General features: G+C 49.4%; 5 protein-coding genes across 5 annotated transcripts; 4 read left to right on the top strand and 1 right to left on the bottom strand.

The window, feature by feature from the left end:
• Window positions 1-274: 274 nt before the first annotated feature.
• On the top strand, window positions 275-3,535 carry FPRO_05691 (uncharacterized protein; the record flags this gene model as incomplete). Its single annotated transcript, XM_031229477.1, has 6 exons — window positions 275-1,720; window positions 1,768-1,824; window positions 1,874-1,942; window positions 1,990-2,175; window positions 2,232-2,783; window positions 2,831-3,535. The coding sequence occupies 6 exons, from the start codon at window positions 275-277 to the stop codon at window positions 3,533-3,535; spliced, it is 3,015 nt and encodes a 1,004-aa protein (XP_031079710.1).
• Window positions 3,536-4,219: 684 nt separating this feature from the next.
• Window positions 4,220-5,392, top strand: FPRO_05692 (uncharacterized protein; the record flags this gene model as incomplete). The annotated part of the gene is made up of 1 exon (XM_031229476.1): window positions 4,220-5,392. The coding sequence occupies one exon, from the start codon at window positions 4,220-4,222 to the stop codon at window positions 5,390-5,392; it is 1,173 nt and encodes a 390-aa protein (XP_031079709.1).
• Window positions 5,393-6,621: 1,229 nt separating this feature from the next.
• On the bottom strand, window positions 6,622-8,291 carry FPRO_05693 (putative sugar transport protein STL1; the record flags this gene model as incomplete). The annotated part of the gene is made up of 2 exons (XM_031229475.1): window positions 6,622-6,858; window positions 6,906-8,291. The coding sequence occupies 2 exons, from the start codon at window positions 8,289-8,291 to the stop codon at window positions 6,622-6,624; spliced, it is 1,623 nt and encodes a 540-aa protein (XP_031079708.1).
• A 2,904-nt stretch (window positions 8,292-11,195) lies between these two features.
• On the top strand, window positions 11,196-12,071 carry FPRO_05694 (uncharacterized protein; the record flags this gene model as incomplete). The annotated part of the gene is made up of 2 exons (XM_031229474.1): window positions 11,196-11,376; window positions 11,473-12,071. The coding sequence occupies 2 exons, from the start codon at window positions 11,196-11,198 to the stop codon at window positions 12,069-12,071; spliced, it is 780 nt and encodes a 259-aa protein (XP_031079707.1).
• A 289-nt stretch (window positions 12,072-12,360) lies between these two features.
• Window positions 12,361-13,107, top strand: FPRO_05695 (uncharacterized protein; the record flags this gene model as incomplete). Its single annotated transcript, XM_031229473.1, has 1 exon — window positions 12,361-13,107. The coding sequence occupies one exon, from the start codon at window positions 12,361-12,363 to the stop codon at window positions 13,105-13,107; it is 747 nt and encodes a 248-aa protein (XP_031079706.1).
• Window positions 13,108-13,365: the final 258 nt, after the last annotated feature.

Raw genomic sequence — 13,365 nt, 5'->3', positions numbered from 1 at the left:
GTCTTCGATCTGGAGACGCCTGCAAGGGTACCTAGCACCCAGGTCATATCGCCCCGCAGCGAGTGGCACATGCTGACCATGGAGAGATTTGGGCGGTTCGAGAGCCAATAATCAGAACTTAGGTGGATGCCCCCAAGAGGAGGCTGATAACCCCTGTTGTCAGGCGGCTCAGGCCTGTTCAGTTGACAAACCCGCTCTAACTTATGCACGTAATCAACCTTCTCATTCATTCTCATCTTCCAATTGCATACCATTTCATGAGTGTTGAGTCACTATGAACCACAGCGATGAAGCCACCAATGGGTTCTCCCAAGCGCATGAAGAAGATGATGACGAAGTTTACCTTGACGAAGATGAATTCCCAGCTGCGTCCGTAACACTACTAGACGAAGATCCCGTCAAAGCCAAATTTGAGCGTCATGTCGAAGAGGCACGAATACTATCTAATAACCTACAATCATCTGAATCAAGCGACAAAGCAAGCCAGCAGCTCAAATTCGTCAACGACAGGTTTAGTGAATGGCACAAAACGACCGAGGAAGGGAAGAACTTTCTTCACTTTCTTGCAGACTACGATCACAGAATTCACAAACCGCCCGTTAACCTCCAATGGCTGATGTGGCGAGCCATTCGCAAACTCCCAGCGCACTTACTCTGGTCACCGGATAACAACAAGCGCATTCCTCTTACCAGCGCGCTGTTGGCTAATAACTCGCTGTTCGGTTGGTCAGTATGCTTAAAGATTAAGGATGCTACGTGCCAAGAGTATAATGCTCTGTTGCAGAAAAGATATGAGAACAGGGATGAAAGTAGTGAGACTACTTGCTTGCATGCCGCTGCGACTTGTATCTTTGACAATGGAGTCAAGAGAACAGAGTTCTTTACCAAGATATGCGGCTTTGTGCCTAGAGACATGTTCTTTGTACGGGACACAAAGCGTCGCACTGCTCTTCACCGTGCAGTCGAGTATGAGTGCTGTTGCAACAGTCAAGTCGAAGTGGTCAAGGAGATCCTACGCTCATGTCCTGACCTCTTGGAAGAACCTATTCAAGATCCAGATGACTTCAATCGCACTCTATCAGTCTACCAATACCACCATCTCACCCGGAAGAAGTTCCTGGAGAGTCGACGAAGACGTGCTCAGGATCTCGCCGTCCAAGAGCCAGCAGCAGCAGCCCCAAAGAGAGTAGAGTACAAACTTGAAAGAGGCGTAGATCCCAAGAAGGATGCAAAGAGAGTCGTAACAAGGACAGAAAAGTCGGGCTCAGAAAAGACAAGCATGGGTCCTCCGCCAGGTGTCAAGCGAAGAGGTTCCATTGCTGCAACTCCCCAAGGCGCTACAACTCCAGTGCAATCTCCGTCTCTGACGCCGATAACTCGAGTAAAGACAGGGACAGCAACTCGACCAGACATAGTGCAAAAGCCTGGGTCGAAGGAGAAGGAGATGGAAGATGCAGCGAGAACGATCGGCAACCTACTAAAACTTGAGACCTTGCGGAAACTAAGCCCAGAGAGAGCAGCGGATAGTTTACGATTGCCAGATGATCCAGATAAAGAGTTTTGGTTTGACTTTGGACCACCCAACACAGTCAGCCAGGATGACTTCAAGAAGTATTTCGGGCATTTGCAGTTTGACACAGCACTACAGTACGTTGGGTTTCCGAGAGTTCGGCTCAAGGGGGGTAGGGAACAGCCTGATGTGAGGCATCAAGGAAGAAAGGTGAGAAAGACTGTTTATGCGAGATACTTGGTCGCTGACAGAATCAGGATATGACATTCTTTTTTGACTGGCTACGAGGAAAGTCTGTCACTCGAATCATCAAGGTGAGATATCCAAGAACCTATTTAACTCCTCTTACGAATAATGGAACAGGTTGTTGTCGAGGACATGGAAAAGCCATCACACAGTGACGAGGCAATCGAGGAGTGTTTGAAGGACCTTGTAAGTTTCGGTTATCCTGGGGATTGTCAATCACTGAGATATTGTAGGGTGTCGAAATTCTCGACTGGAGACGTCTCGATCTCGATGCACTCACCCTTCGCAAGATCGGGACTCATCTACGCGAAGTTCATCTCCAATGGAGTGGCAGCAACTCGACTCTCAGAGCGTGGTCCGAGAAGGAAGGTCTAGCTTCAATTCCTACGCTGGAAGTCATTCACTTGTTCCAACATGAAGTGCGTCTACGCCTAAAAGGGCCCTAGCTTGTCTTATCACTAACATGATCCATTAGGGGCTTGAGTCTCGCGAACGAACCATAGAGAATCTCAACGCCTTTGAGAAACGATTACATGACTCCTGGCCCGAAGGAAGACCTAAACCTCAAGTGATCCCTCCCAAAACAGGCGGTGGCGTGCGCATGGCAACCGTCCAAGTCCCAGACGCAAGACCTCAGCCATTGCAACGCTCAATCGATCCTCATAAATGGATGGAATGCATGACGAGCTTCTCAAAGCGCTTCAAGCAGATCAAAGCTCTCAGGGGCAGTAACCCTTCTCTGCCGCCGGTCGAAGTGGCGCTGATTGACGATGGCGTTGATATCATGCATCCCGATCTAAATGACACCAGAGATCGCACGTTTCTAGGCCAGAGCTTTGATCACCAAACTGGAGGCTCGACACCCCGTGTACCGCCATACTGGAGTTCACCTTCTGGCCACGGGACGCTGATGGCCAGGCTTATTCATAAGATATGTCCCAGTGCTATTATCCATGTTATAAAGCTACAAACTTTCTGGTCAGGAAATTCCAAGAAGCTTCAGATCAAGCCCGACAGTGCCGTAAAGGTGAGAGACATCCTCAGTGATTTTGGCTCAAGATTCTAACGAGCTAGGCTATCAACTATGCTGCCAAGAGGGGATCCCAGATCATCTGCATGTCATGGACCATCAAACCCCCAGAAGAACCACTAAGAAGCCAGTTCGACACCGCAATCTTCAACGCCATCGGCAAACACGGCTGTCTCATATTCTGCGCAGCCAGCGACCAAGGGCAGTCCGCAGACGTCAGCTATCCCCACGCAAGCAGCCATCACTGCTTCAGAATCGGCGCCGCAAAAGCAACCGGCAACATAGTCGACACAGTCGGCGACTCCCAGACCGTCGATTTCATCTTCCCCGGGCACGAAGTTGTAATTGATAACAACGAAACGAAAACTCAGTTAGAAAAGTTCGACGCTCACTCTGGTAGTTCTGTCGCCAACGGTCTAGCAGCAGGCCTAGCAGCGCTTGTGATCGAGTGCGTGAGATTAGGAGCCCTGTATACCAGAGAGTATAGAAAGCTGGAGCCAAAGGTTGCTATAAACTACAGCCATATTTCCATCGATGAGGAGGATTTGAAGAAGATACGGAGCCGTGCGCAGATGGCATATGCGTTGAATTGGATTGGGACTAATCAGAACACGAATAATAAGTATATAGAGGTTTGGCACACGTTTAGTGCCGTCGCGGAGAAGTTGTCGAGGAGTGAGGGTGTTTCACTCGAGCAGCTGGAACATATAGCGACGCTTGCTGGGTTCTTCCTGAAGAAGGGGATGTAGTTGGCTTTCCTGTCAGGGAAGAGGGCCAGTATCACTATTGGGGCTATTAGCCCTGCAAATTAACATCCAAGGTCGACATCGATCTATGAAGTACGAATTCGCTGACGTGTTGTATCACTGTCTGAAAGTCTGGTTTGAGGGATATGAAGGTTAAGCCTAGGATAAAGAAATCGACTAGAGTATCAACGTAAACCAACTTCTGATGAGTCGTCAGAACTTGGTCAGTTATAGCCAACAGAGTCAACTCCTTGCCGTATACTTCCCACGCTATAGCCAGAATCACAAGATGTTACAATCCCCAAGACAGGTTTTGCCATCGTGGAGGAGAACTGTGTCAAGTCATTGGACTGTTGAGTCGTGGCAGCTGGGTAATTAGGCAAAACATATCAATACGAGTGCTGTGCCGCAGCAAAGGCGGCTGCCTGAAGCATTCCCACGCACCACTACGTGCAGCTCTCTCGTATACCAATTGAAACAATTCCAAGGTCATCTGACTATATTACGGCCATGTCCGAGTTAGGTAAGCAGCCATCATCAGCGTGGTTGAAGCTTCTTTCAACCCCCCGGCTTCGTCGCAGGACCATTTTACCTATAAAAAAGGACGGTGGTAACCTACACTACAGATGAATTTCTTCTTCATAATCTAAGCACTTGTTTGCCAAATAAATACTCTCAACAACAAAAATGCCTGTCACAGTCACCATTCCCAATAGTAAAGCCAGTTCTTGGCAACACCCCAAAGCTGAAAACACTTCACAGCTCTTACGAGGAGCTAGTTCCCAAGAAGCAGATGGATGCAAACAAATCATCCAAAGCTCATTCTCTATCAACGGGTCTCTTGAAGAAAATCATGTATCAGCTTCGAGGAATGGTCTCGTCTGGTCATCGTTCTACGCATACAGCACCCACCATCATCTCGCCATTCGCCCCGAAGATGTCTGGTTCGCTATAATCACTCAACTCAGTGCTTACATCAACGCCAATTCTGAAAGAATGCGCGATTACTTTGTTAGTCACGCTGGTCAGAAAAGGCTTGAGGTCATCGATTTCGCGACTCTGCATACTGCTGATTACGGAGCGCTCTCTCAGAAAATGACCCTCGAGATCGGAAAGAACATCAAAGATCCTGCTTTTCGAGAATGGATTCTTCCGTCGTTCTCGACAACCACTGACAATGATCGGGTTGTTGGCTCTGTGCTCCTCATGGGCGCGCTGCAGAAGTACTTCTCTTACGGAATGCGTACGGCGTGTGGTATCCCTTCAGTGACACTCCTCGGAGAAGTAACCGACTACGAAGACATACTCAATAGACTTGATAAGCTGGATGAAATGGGCGAGGAACCGATCCAGTTCGCCAAGCTCCTGCGTCCAATTCTTCGAAACATGATTCTCTCCTTCACTCAGCCTTCCGACCCAGCTATCCATATATTCTGGAACCAAATTGCCAATATATATCGGATGTCGGGTTCCAAGAAGTTGACAGGCTGGATCACGGCATTTTGTTACTGGGACGACGAAGGAAAGGCTGGGCACCCCAGTCGAGGAAATGGCACCCTTGGGGATTTGATGTATCTCCGCGTCGAAACGAGTGACATTCCTTGTGGATACGTCACTGTTCCGGTTGAAGTTGACGATAATGGCACTGTGTATGATTGCAAGATGATTGCTGGATCCGTTGGTATGCAAGCTGTCCCAGGCCCTGAAGGTCATGTCCCTGCTTATGAAAACAGAGGGCATAACGAGGAGGTGGATGAGACGAGACTGGGGATAAAGCCTGTTACTGGGTGGATGATCTACGAGTTTGCTCAGCAAAGCCGGTCATATAACAGAGGGCCCTTGCAAATGTACACAGTGTAGAGATTCACACTAACAACCAGGTTTGAGTCTCGGAATTTCTTCATCTTAGCGGGCAATCTAAGTAGTTGGTTTTCACAGCTTGGCCCAGGGTCAGAAGCTCTTTCGGTCTCTTGGGGCTGAACATTCTTACTATACACATAACTAGTCTGTTATGTCACATACACTCAAATCAGTTTTGAACCTCGGGATTACACCTTAACGCTTGCGCAAATATACTTGCTTTGGTCTTATGCATAAGGAGCATGGCGTCAATCAATTTCCGTCTAAAGTATGGAAGATATAAGCAAAAGTGCAAATTGCCGAAAGCTGGGACTGATGTTCCTTTTGTGATGTCTTGTTCGTTGAACTAATCCAACTGTGTCGACTCAACCGTGTAGATTCTTGCTTAGGGTAAGCAGAAATGTAAATTCCTCTACCCCTGGTCTTATTACCAGTGATCTCTTACTGTCCCAGTCGTGAAAAGGTGATTGTACAGTACTCTCGCCATCGCATACTTCCATACTATTCAGAGCTTTCCCTCCAAACTTCGCTGATGTCATTCTCATACTCTCGCTTCCAACACTCAGGTATGCTTATCTCCGCGTTTCAACAACAAACCCGCAACCGTATCCCCACGGGGCAGGTAAGAAATGCAAGATACGCCAATTATGGGTCTTGATAACAAAAGGTCCACGATATGATTCCTCCCAAACAGACTGTTCACACTGAATGCAGTGCAATGATTCAGTTCTCGGCTTTCCAAAATGGGACATCCGCCGATGAGCATGTAAACCAATCAACCAACCATATTTCATCCCTACCACTGCTTCAAAGTCAAAGGAAATAACTGCCTGAGACCAACTCCACAAAAACAAGTGGTTCCTCGGGGTAAACGCGGAGGACTCCTCCGGGCGCTTCTCCAATTTTAATTATTCTGAAAGGAAGGGATCGTCATATTGGTGGTATCCACGGGGTTTGGGTAAGAGTAATCTAATCTCCAAGGGGGACTTGGGGGAAATGTCGGGGAAAGAGTTTTCGCCACACGCTGTAAATTGGAGAATAGATGCGGAGATCACGGTGTAAGTCGTCAAGGTAATGGGTTAAGGTTGATGCTCGTTATAGTGGTCTATTGATCTATAACTCTATAATGCCAAATGGCTCCAAGTCTTTATGACTCTAAAGTAAAAAAGGGTATCCAAAATGTGTTCTAACACAAACGTTTCTATATGAAACAAAACTCATGAGTGAATCTAAGACTTCTCAGAGTTGAAGCCAGAGTCGTCGCGGACTGTGCCGCTCTCCTCATTTGGCTTCTCCAAAACTCCACCGCGGCTTGACTCATCAACAAGACCAAGTCGGATAGCCTCGCGCTCGACTTCCTCGTGAGAAAGGAAGGGGAGCTCCTTGGCGGCTTGAACATATGACATCTTCTCGACGAAACCCTTGGCGAAGATGATGTCGATTTCCTCGAGAGATCGGTTGGCAGTCTGTGATTTGTTAGTTGTGATTGCAGAGACGAAGTGGGGATGCTTACCTCGGGGTAGAACCAGTAAAGGATGGGGAAGAATGTGGCGTTGGCGCAGCCGAAGAAGAGATAGGTTCCCCAGTGGATGTTGGAGATCATGATGGGAACGATCATGACAATGACAAAGTTGAACAGCCAGTTGGTGCAGGTAGATGTAGCGTTGGCCTTGCCGCGGGTCTTGAGGGGGTTGATCTCAGCGGGATACAACCAGGGAAGAGGCAGCCAGGTAGCACCGAACGAAGCAATGTAGGTGAAGAGGCCAGCGATAGCACCCTTTGAGATTTGAGGCGCATTGTTACCAGGGTCAGAACCACCAGGGATGAGGAAACCCATTGTCAAGAACATGGAAAGCATCTGACCAGCAGTACCGATGAGAAGCAACTTGCGACGGCCAACACGCTCGATAAGGAACCATGACGAAGTCGCAAAGATGGAGTATACAATCATGTTGACGCCGCCGAGCAGAAGAGCAAAGTTCTTATCGCCAAAGATGTCGGTGCACAGAATAGGGAAGTAGTAGATAACAGCGTTGCAGCCGCCAACCTGCTGCATGAACTGCGATCCCGAACCGAGAAGCATACGGCGGAAGTGCTGTGTCTTTCCACCGGTGAAGAGGGCCTTGACGGGTGTGCTCTTCTGAGCAGCGAAACCAGAGGCACGAATTGAGTCGACGACACGGTCGCGTTCAGCGCGGGTCTCGTCACTGTCGACTTCGAAGCCGCGAATGGCGGCGATGACACGCTCGGCTTCCTCGTGTCGGTCGTGGGTGAGAAGCCAGCGGGGAGATTCTGGCAGCCAGACCATTGAGACGCAGAGGATGAGACCGAAGACGCACTGGAAGGCAATGGGGAAGCGCCATGTGAGGTCCTGGGGACCGTAGGAGCAGCCGTAGTCGATCCAGTATGCGATGAGGGTACCGAAAGCGATGATACCACCCTCGATGCAGATGAGGAGACCTCTGTTGGTGGTGGTGGAACACTCAGCTTGGTATGTTGGGATGGTGGATGTGTTGATGCCGTTTCCGACACCAGTGATTGTGCGTCCGATGATAAGCTGCGCAAGAGCCTTGTGGCCCTTCATAGCAGTGACTTGGATAATGACACCAACGATCATGATCCAACCACCGAGAATCATGGCCCTTCGACGACCAAGCAGATCACCAATCCAAAGGATGAACATGGCGCCGAGCAAGCAACCAATCTCGTAAATGGCCGTCACGAAACCCTGCATGGTACTGTCCTTTGTCTCAGGGAAGTAATCATGGAAAGGGTCTGCATCGATAATACCAGACATCACACCTTGGTCATATCCGAAGAGGAGGAAACCTGTCGTTGCGACGGTAGATATGGCCAGGGACAATTTCTTGCCCGTCAGGCCCGCAAAGGAGGGAGGCATGGTGACGGAGGGGGGCTATAGACCTGCTATGTTTGAGGGGGGAGCTCGTCTAGAGCTGGGAAGATGGGGGAGCTTGGTGAGGGAAGCATTGGGGGAGGTGAGAGGGTTTATATGTTGACAGCGTGCAGAGCGATTAGAGTGTAAGTGGGAGAGGGAGTCTGGGATGCGAAAATTCTGAAGTGAGTGTATTACTAGTTCTCCACATACGGTCCACTATCTCCACGGGTTGGAAGTGACGATCACCCTTGAAAGAAGTCGAAAAGTTGGTCAAAGAACGAAAAAGTCCCTTGAAAGACCTGGAGTGTCACGGTGGGTGGACCGAAGGAATATTGGAGATCCCCATGCCTGAGTCGTTCACAAGGCGTCCACTGTAACTCACCACTAAAAACCCATCAACAGCACTGGGAGCCGCTCTAACCACAGTAGGTCACTCTAACCACTGTGAGTCTCAGGCGCTGCCTTACAGGGCACGCACACTGCAGATGCCGTCTTCCGACTCCTTCGGATCTGCCAAGAAGCAGGGCAGGCAAACCTCGGTGTTACTGAAAGCAGACAAAGCCGTGACGTCAAGTGCAAGGCGGCAAAGGCGCCTGAAAAAACGGCATGTTTTTTTAGTGCTGGAGTGCTAGCGGATGAAACGTTCTATTTGGTCCCAGAGAACCCTTGTCGTGGCGATCATCTAGAGCGGCAGAGACGTCATTGGTTCAGGGGATATGTCCACGATGGTGCTAGTGATTAAGCATGATAAAGCCGAGGCTCTACACGTGAAGTTATACGATAAACAACGACCACAGTGAATGTGTTTCTGGTGGTTTATAATTGATGGTTCATGTGGATGACGATCAAAGGGTCTTCCCCGAAGTCCACAGCTCTCGTCTAAAAAATGGCGGAAAAAAACAGGAACCTGGGGATTGTGAAAAATATCGGGCCTCAAAGGTCGGGGGTGGGAACTGAAGATCATGTCCTTATGAGGAGCGGACAAAGAGCTCAATGCGTGATTGAGGTTCCAGTTTACGTGGAGAAGAGGCAGGATTTGTAGTTCGGAGTGGTTGTTGGTGACAAATTATCGTTGTGAGGAATTGCTCTGCCTTGGAATTGTTTAATTGGCGTGGAGAGTGCAATAAAGTTCAGAGTTTTCTCTTGCAAGCGAAAACAATCTCGAAGTGCGAGGTTCGCTACTTCAGTGGAGGTTAGGTCCATTCAGTGGTGTTTTCAGTGGACCTCACGCAGTGACATTCAACGATACAATTGGGTCTGGGGAAGATGATCAAAGGGTCCAGTTGAGCTGCTTGTCAAACCGTTGATCTTACTGACAATTCCATAGAATTGGATAGAAAATAGGGACAGGAAATGCACGTCGTTGAACGCACGTTTCTTGGCCGCGGGAGATCATCAGTTGGGGACCTGAACTTGTAAACTTGGCGATGCTAGAACATTGGCATCACCGCCAAAACTTGGCTGCACAGCATATGAACAATTGCATGATTACAAGTTTAACTTACTGATTCAGAGACTGGCATTGTTATCCATTGACCCGACATCGGATTATCTCCTATCTCAACCTATAGACAGCACTGATCATCCACACTCTCTTACTCAAGACCGTCGTATACGCCGATCCCTTTGCGCAATTAAACTTTACGATTCCTTTCAAGTGACTCTCGGGTTGCTTCTTTTGGTAATTGCGGTTTTGTGAGATTCAGATTCGTCAGCTTTTAAGCCGCAACTAATCTCAATCTCACCACCAACAACAACAACAACCACCTTCTACGGTACATGCAACATGCGTGCCAATGAGACTCGGAACCGCTCGTATCTTGGCGATCCTTCCGACGGAGAAAAGATGCCTTGGCAGGCGGATAGCGGCGCAAGAACGGGAGTTAGCCGAGCGTCTAGGCGGGCATAATGAGGGTTTAACGAGACTGCCAAGATGACGATGTTGGTGAGATGGGATATCCTTGTTTTGCGCTGAGGGACTTGTCAACTCATGCTCAGTGACAGTGAGCTATTGTAGGAAACAATTGTAGTAAACAAACATTAAATATAGCTAGTCTTTTACACCATCAGCTCTTCAACATGCCCTCCGGGTTCATTGCTGATGGCCTTTAATTGACTGACGTGCTAAACCTGTAACACGCGACCCAGTATTAAAAGTGTCACTCTGAACCTCGTGGACCCTTTTTATCTCACCCACAATGGAGTTGAGTGTGGGATTTTTCGCCGAGCTTTAGACCGAGAAGCAGGGACTTCTCCAGCTCCTGGGCCAACGTTTTTCTGGCACAAGGTTAAGTTGACGAGATGATGGGATGCGGAGGTTTGGGGTCTGGGGGAGGAGTTTTGATGCATGTTTGTGAGGGGATTGAAGCTGGGGAAAATCGCCACTCGTGAAGATCCAACGTCGACTTCATGAAATCGAGAATTGCGAATTATCAATCTCACGAGTGCAAAATATTTTTATTTTGATCTCGTTTTTACTGCATTACTGGTCGCGATGGTAGTTGTGGTTGTGAGCGCCCGTGGTGTCGATGGTCACTGAGAATGCGACCGTCAGCTCACACCTTCAACACAACAATGCAGTACTTGGTATAATGCTTTGCTTCCTTAAAACACTCCCCTCATTTTATCATCCCTTACTCATATGATTATTTTATCAAGAGTTTCTCAATGGAGGCGCCACTGTCTGGCAGTGTGTCATTTGCGGGCAGTGATTCACAGTCGCGAAATGGCAGCCTCTTCTGTGTTGCCGGTGCAAAAGACCGCCAGCAATGTCATCGCTCACATCAACAACAAAAGCCGGCCTCACGCTTCATTCATTTCTCTTCTGTTCATCTCACGATCGCAACGAGACAGCACTCAAGATCGCTGCGGTAGCTCATCCCGACTGCGTCAAGTCGGTGCGTCAAGATGGAAGAGCATCATGTCTACCACCATCATCACCATCATTACCACTACCATTACACCTACCCTTTCCCGCCTGGTCTACCTCCAAATGCGCCGCAAAACTATGAGCCTGTGAACCAAGAGGCGGCCGGTCACAACAATGAGGAGCCATGGGCTGAAGATGATGATGAGGAGGAGGAGCATAGTGAGAACGACGATACCGAAGACCAGCAAAACCCCGAGGATCGCTCTTCCAGCCCCACTCAGGAGGAGACCACAATTACCGAAAATTAGAGACTAGGTTTCGTGGTTTTCGATGACTCCTTCAGTATCCTCAACCTGGATGCCCTGTCGCCCGAAGCGCAAGCTCGCTTCACAACCATCCAGTCTGACGAAGACGACCACCAAGATGGCCCCCCGAGGAAGAAGGCCAGAACCAGCGGCTGCCCAGCGCGACCCAAGTCCCAGGGAGAATCCCAGCATCACTCTGCTGTCCCTCAACAAAGCGACAACATGACGGTCATCGACCAGGCTCGCATCATCTACGCCGACGGTAATTTTCGTGTCGTCAACTGTGACCCAGCTGGTCCACAAGTCAATATTCGCTGGCGAGTTCCTGGCCAGCGAAACTTATGGCTGTTGAGAATCCCTCTGTCTTCTATGGAGCGCTCTTTCGGCAGAATCTTGGACTTGCTCCGACCTGAAGCTCCAGGTGACATGCCTGCCTTTCACACATATGCAGCAACGCCCGATGACGAGACCGTCTCTATGATCATCAGCAGTAGCGGCAAACACAATCAGAACCGTTTCGAGCGTGGTGGGGGCATAGCTGTCCCAAGTGGTCCTGGGGATGTTTCTGCGCTTGGTAGACTCTTGGGATTTGAGGTCTTAGGAGGATGAGGGCGGTTTGAGGGATGTCGAAGCGATGGCAGAGGTATGGCCTGAACAAATGCATTGAAATGTAACAGAATGCACGAGAATTGATCTGAATCGTCAAGTTGCTGTGTGAAACTGTGCGCCCCGTGTAATTATTCACGAGTGTGAAGTGACAGCCTCACCCTCGTGTCAGTGCAAATGGCAGCTGATCAAGTCAGCTCACGTTCCACCCAAGCCATATCTTTCGTCATTAATTCCTGCTCCCGCTACAATACTCATACCACTCCAACAACTCAACCTAAGTCACTACAAAATGGCAAGACATCACCATCTTCACGAGCATCAACACGACGCTGTTCAGCCGCACACTCCAACAAGACGAGGCCGTCCACGACATTCTGACGATAATACCTTCGAAACAGATGATGAACCTCGCACGGTAGAAACTGTAGTCGAGGATGTTGACGAGTTGCCACGAAGCGGTTTAGTTGTCTTTGACGACTGTGTCAGTTACGTTCACATCAACAGTCTCCCCGAAAGAGCGCTGAATCGATGGCGCCAAGAAGAACGGCAGTACCAGCAACGTGCACAAGAACAAGACAGCCAACCTCCACGGAGCGAAATACCTCCAGCGATCTACGACGGCTCAGCCCCCGTCCTCTCCAGCCGTAGACTAACCCAAGTCTCCCGGGCATGCATCATCGCATCAGGCGGCTTCTACGTTGTCAACTGCGACACAACAGGACCCCAGGTTAACATCTGCTGGCGTGTTCCCGGGCCGCGAAACATATGGCTCGCGAGACTAGCAGCCAGCCCAGATGGGAGGAACACGAATCGTCCGCCTTCGATTGCTCCGGGGATGACGCTGTCGTGCTTTCGGAGGGGACCGTCGGGGGGTGAGTGTGCGTGGTCGATCATCATGGCGAAGTCTTGTGGTGATGTGGAGGAGAGGATTGGGCGTGGGGAAGGGGAGTTGATCTTTGATGAACCGATTAGTGAGGAGAGCTTGGTTGCGTTTGGGAGGGCTGTTGGGATTGAGGTTTTGTGTGTTCGAGAGTGATGCTGGGTTGTCAGCGAGGAACTGAGGTAGCGTGAGCGGATGAAGCATTGACATGGCACTTATATCGCGGCATCATTTAAAGTTGATTCGGCTGACTCTCTTTCTTTTCCTCATGGTGCTTTGAGCTGAGCTTTGGTAGTTGAAGCAATTTGTCAAGACATCTCCTGCGAAGGGACAACAGAGGGTTCACACAGACCGTATAAGAAATGAATAATGAGAAAATTAGTAGACACCATTGAGGTCAGTCGAAGCACACCC

The sequence above is a fragment of the Fusarium proliferatum genome, assembly GCF_900067095.1.
Source record: "Fusarium proliferatum ET1 genome assembly, contig: FPRO_scaffold003, whole genome shotgun sequence".
Lineage (NCBI taxonomy): Eukaryota > Fungi > Ascomycota > Sordariomycetes > Hypocreales > Nectriaceae > Fusarium > Fusarium proliferatum.
The sequence above is the reverse complement of the archived record's forward strand: the minus strand, read 5'-3'. Positions and strand labels throughout refer to the sequence as shown.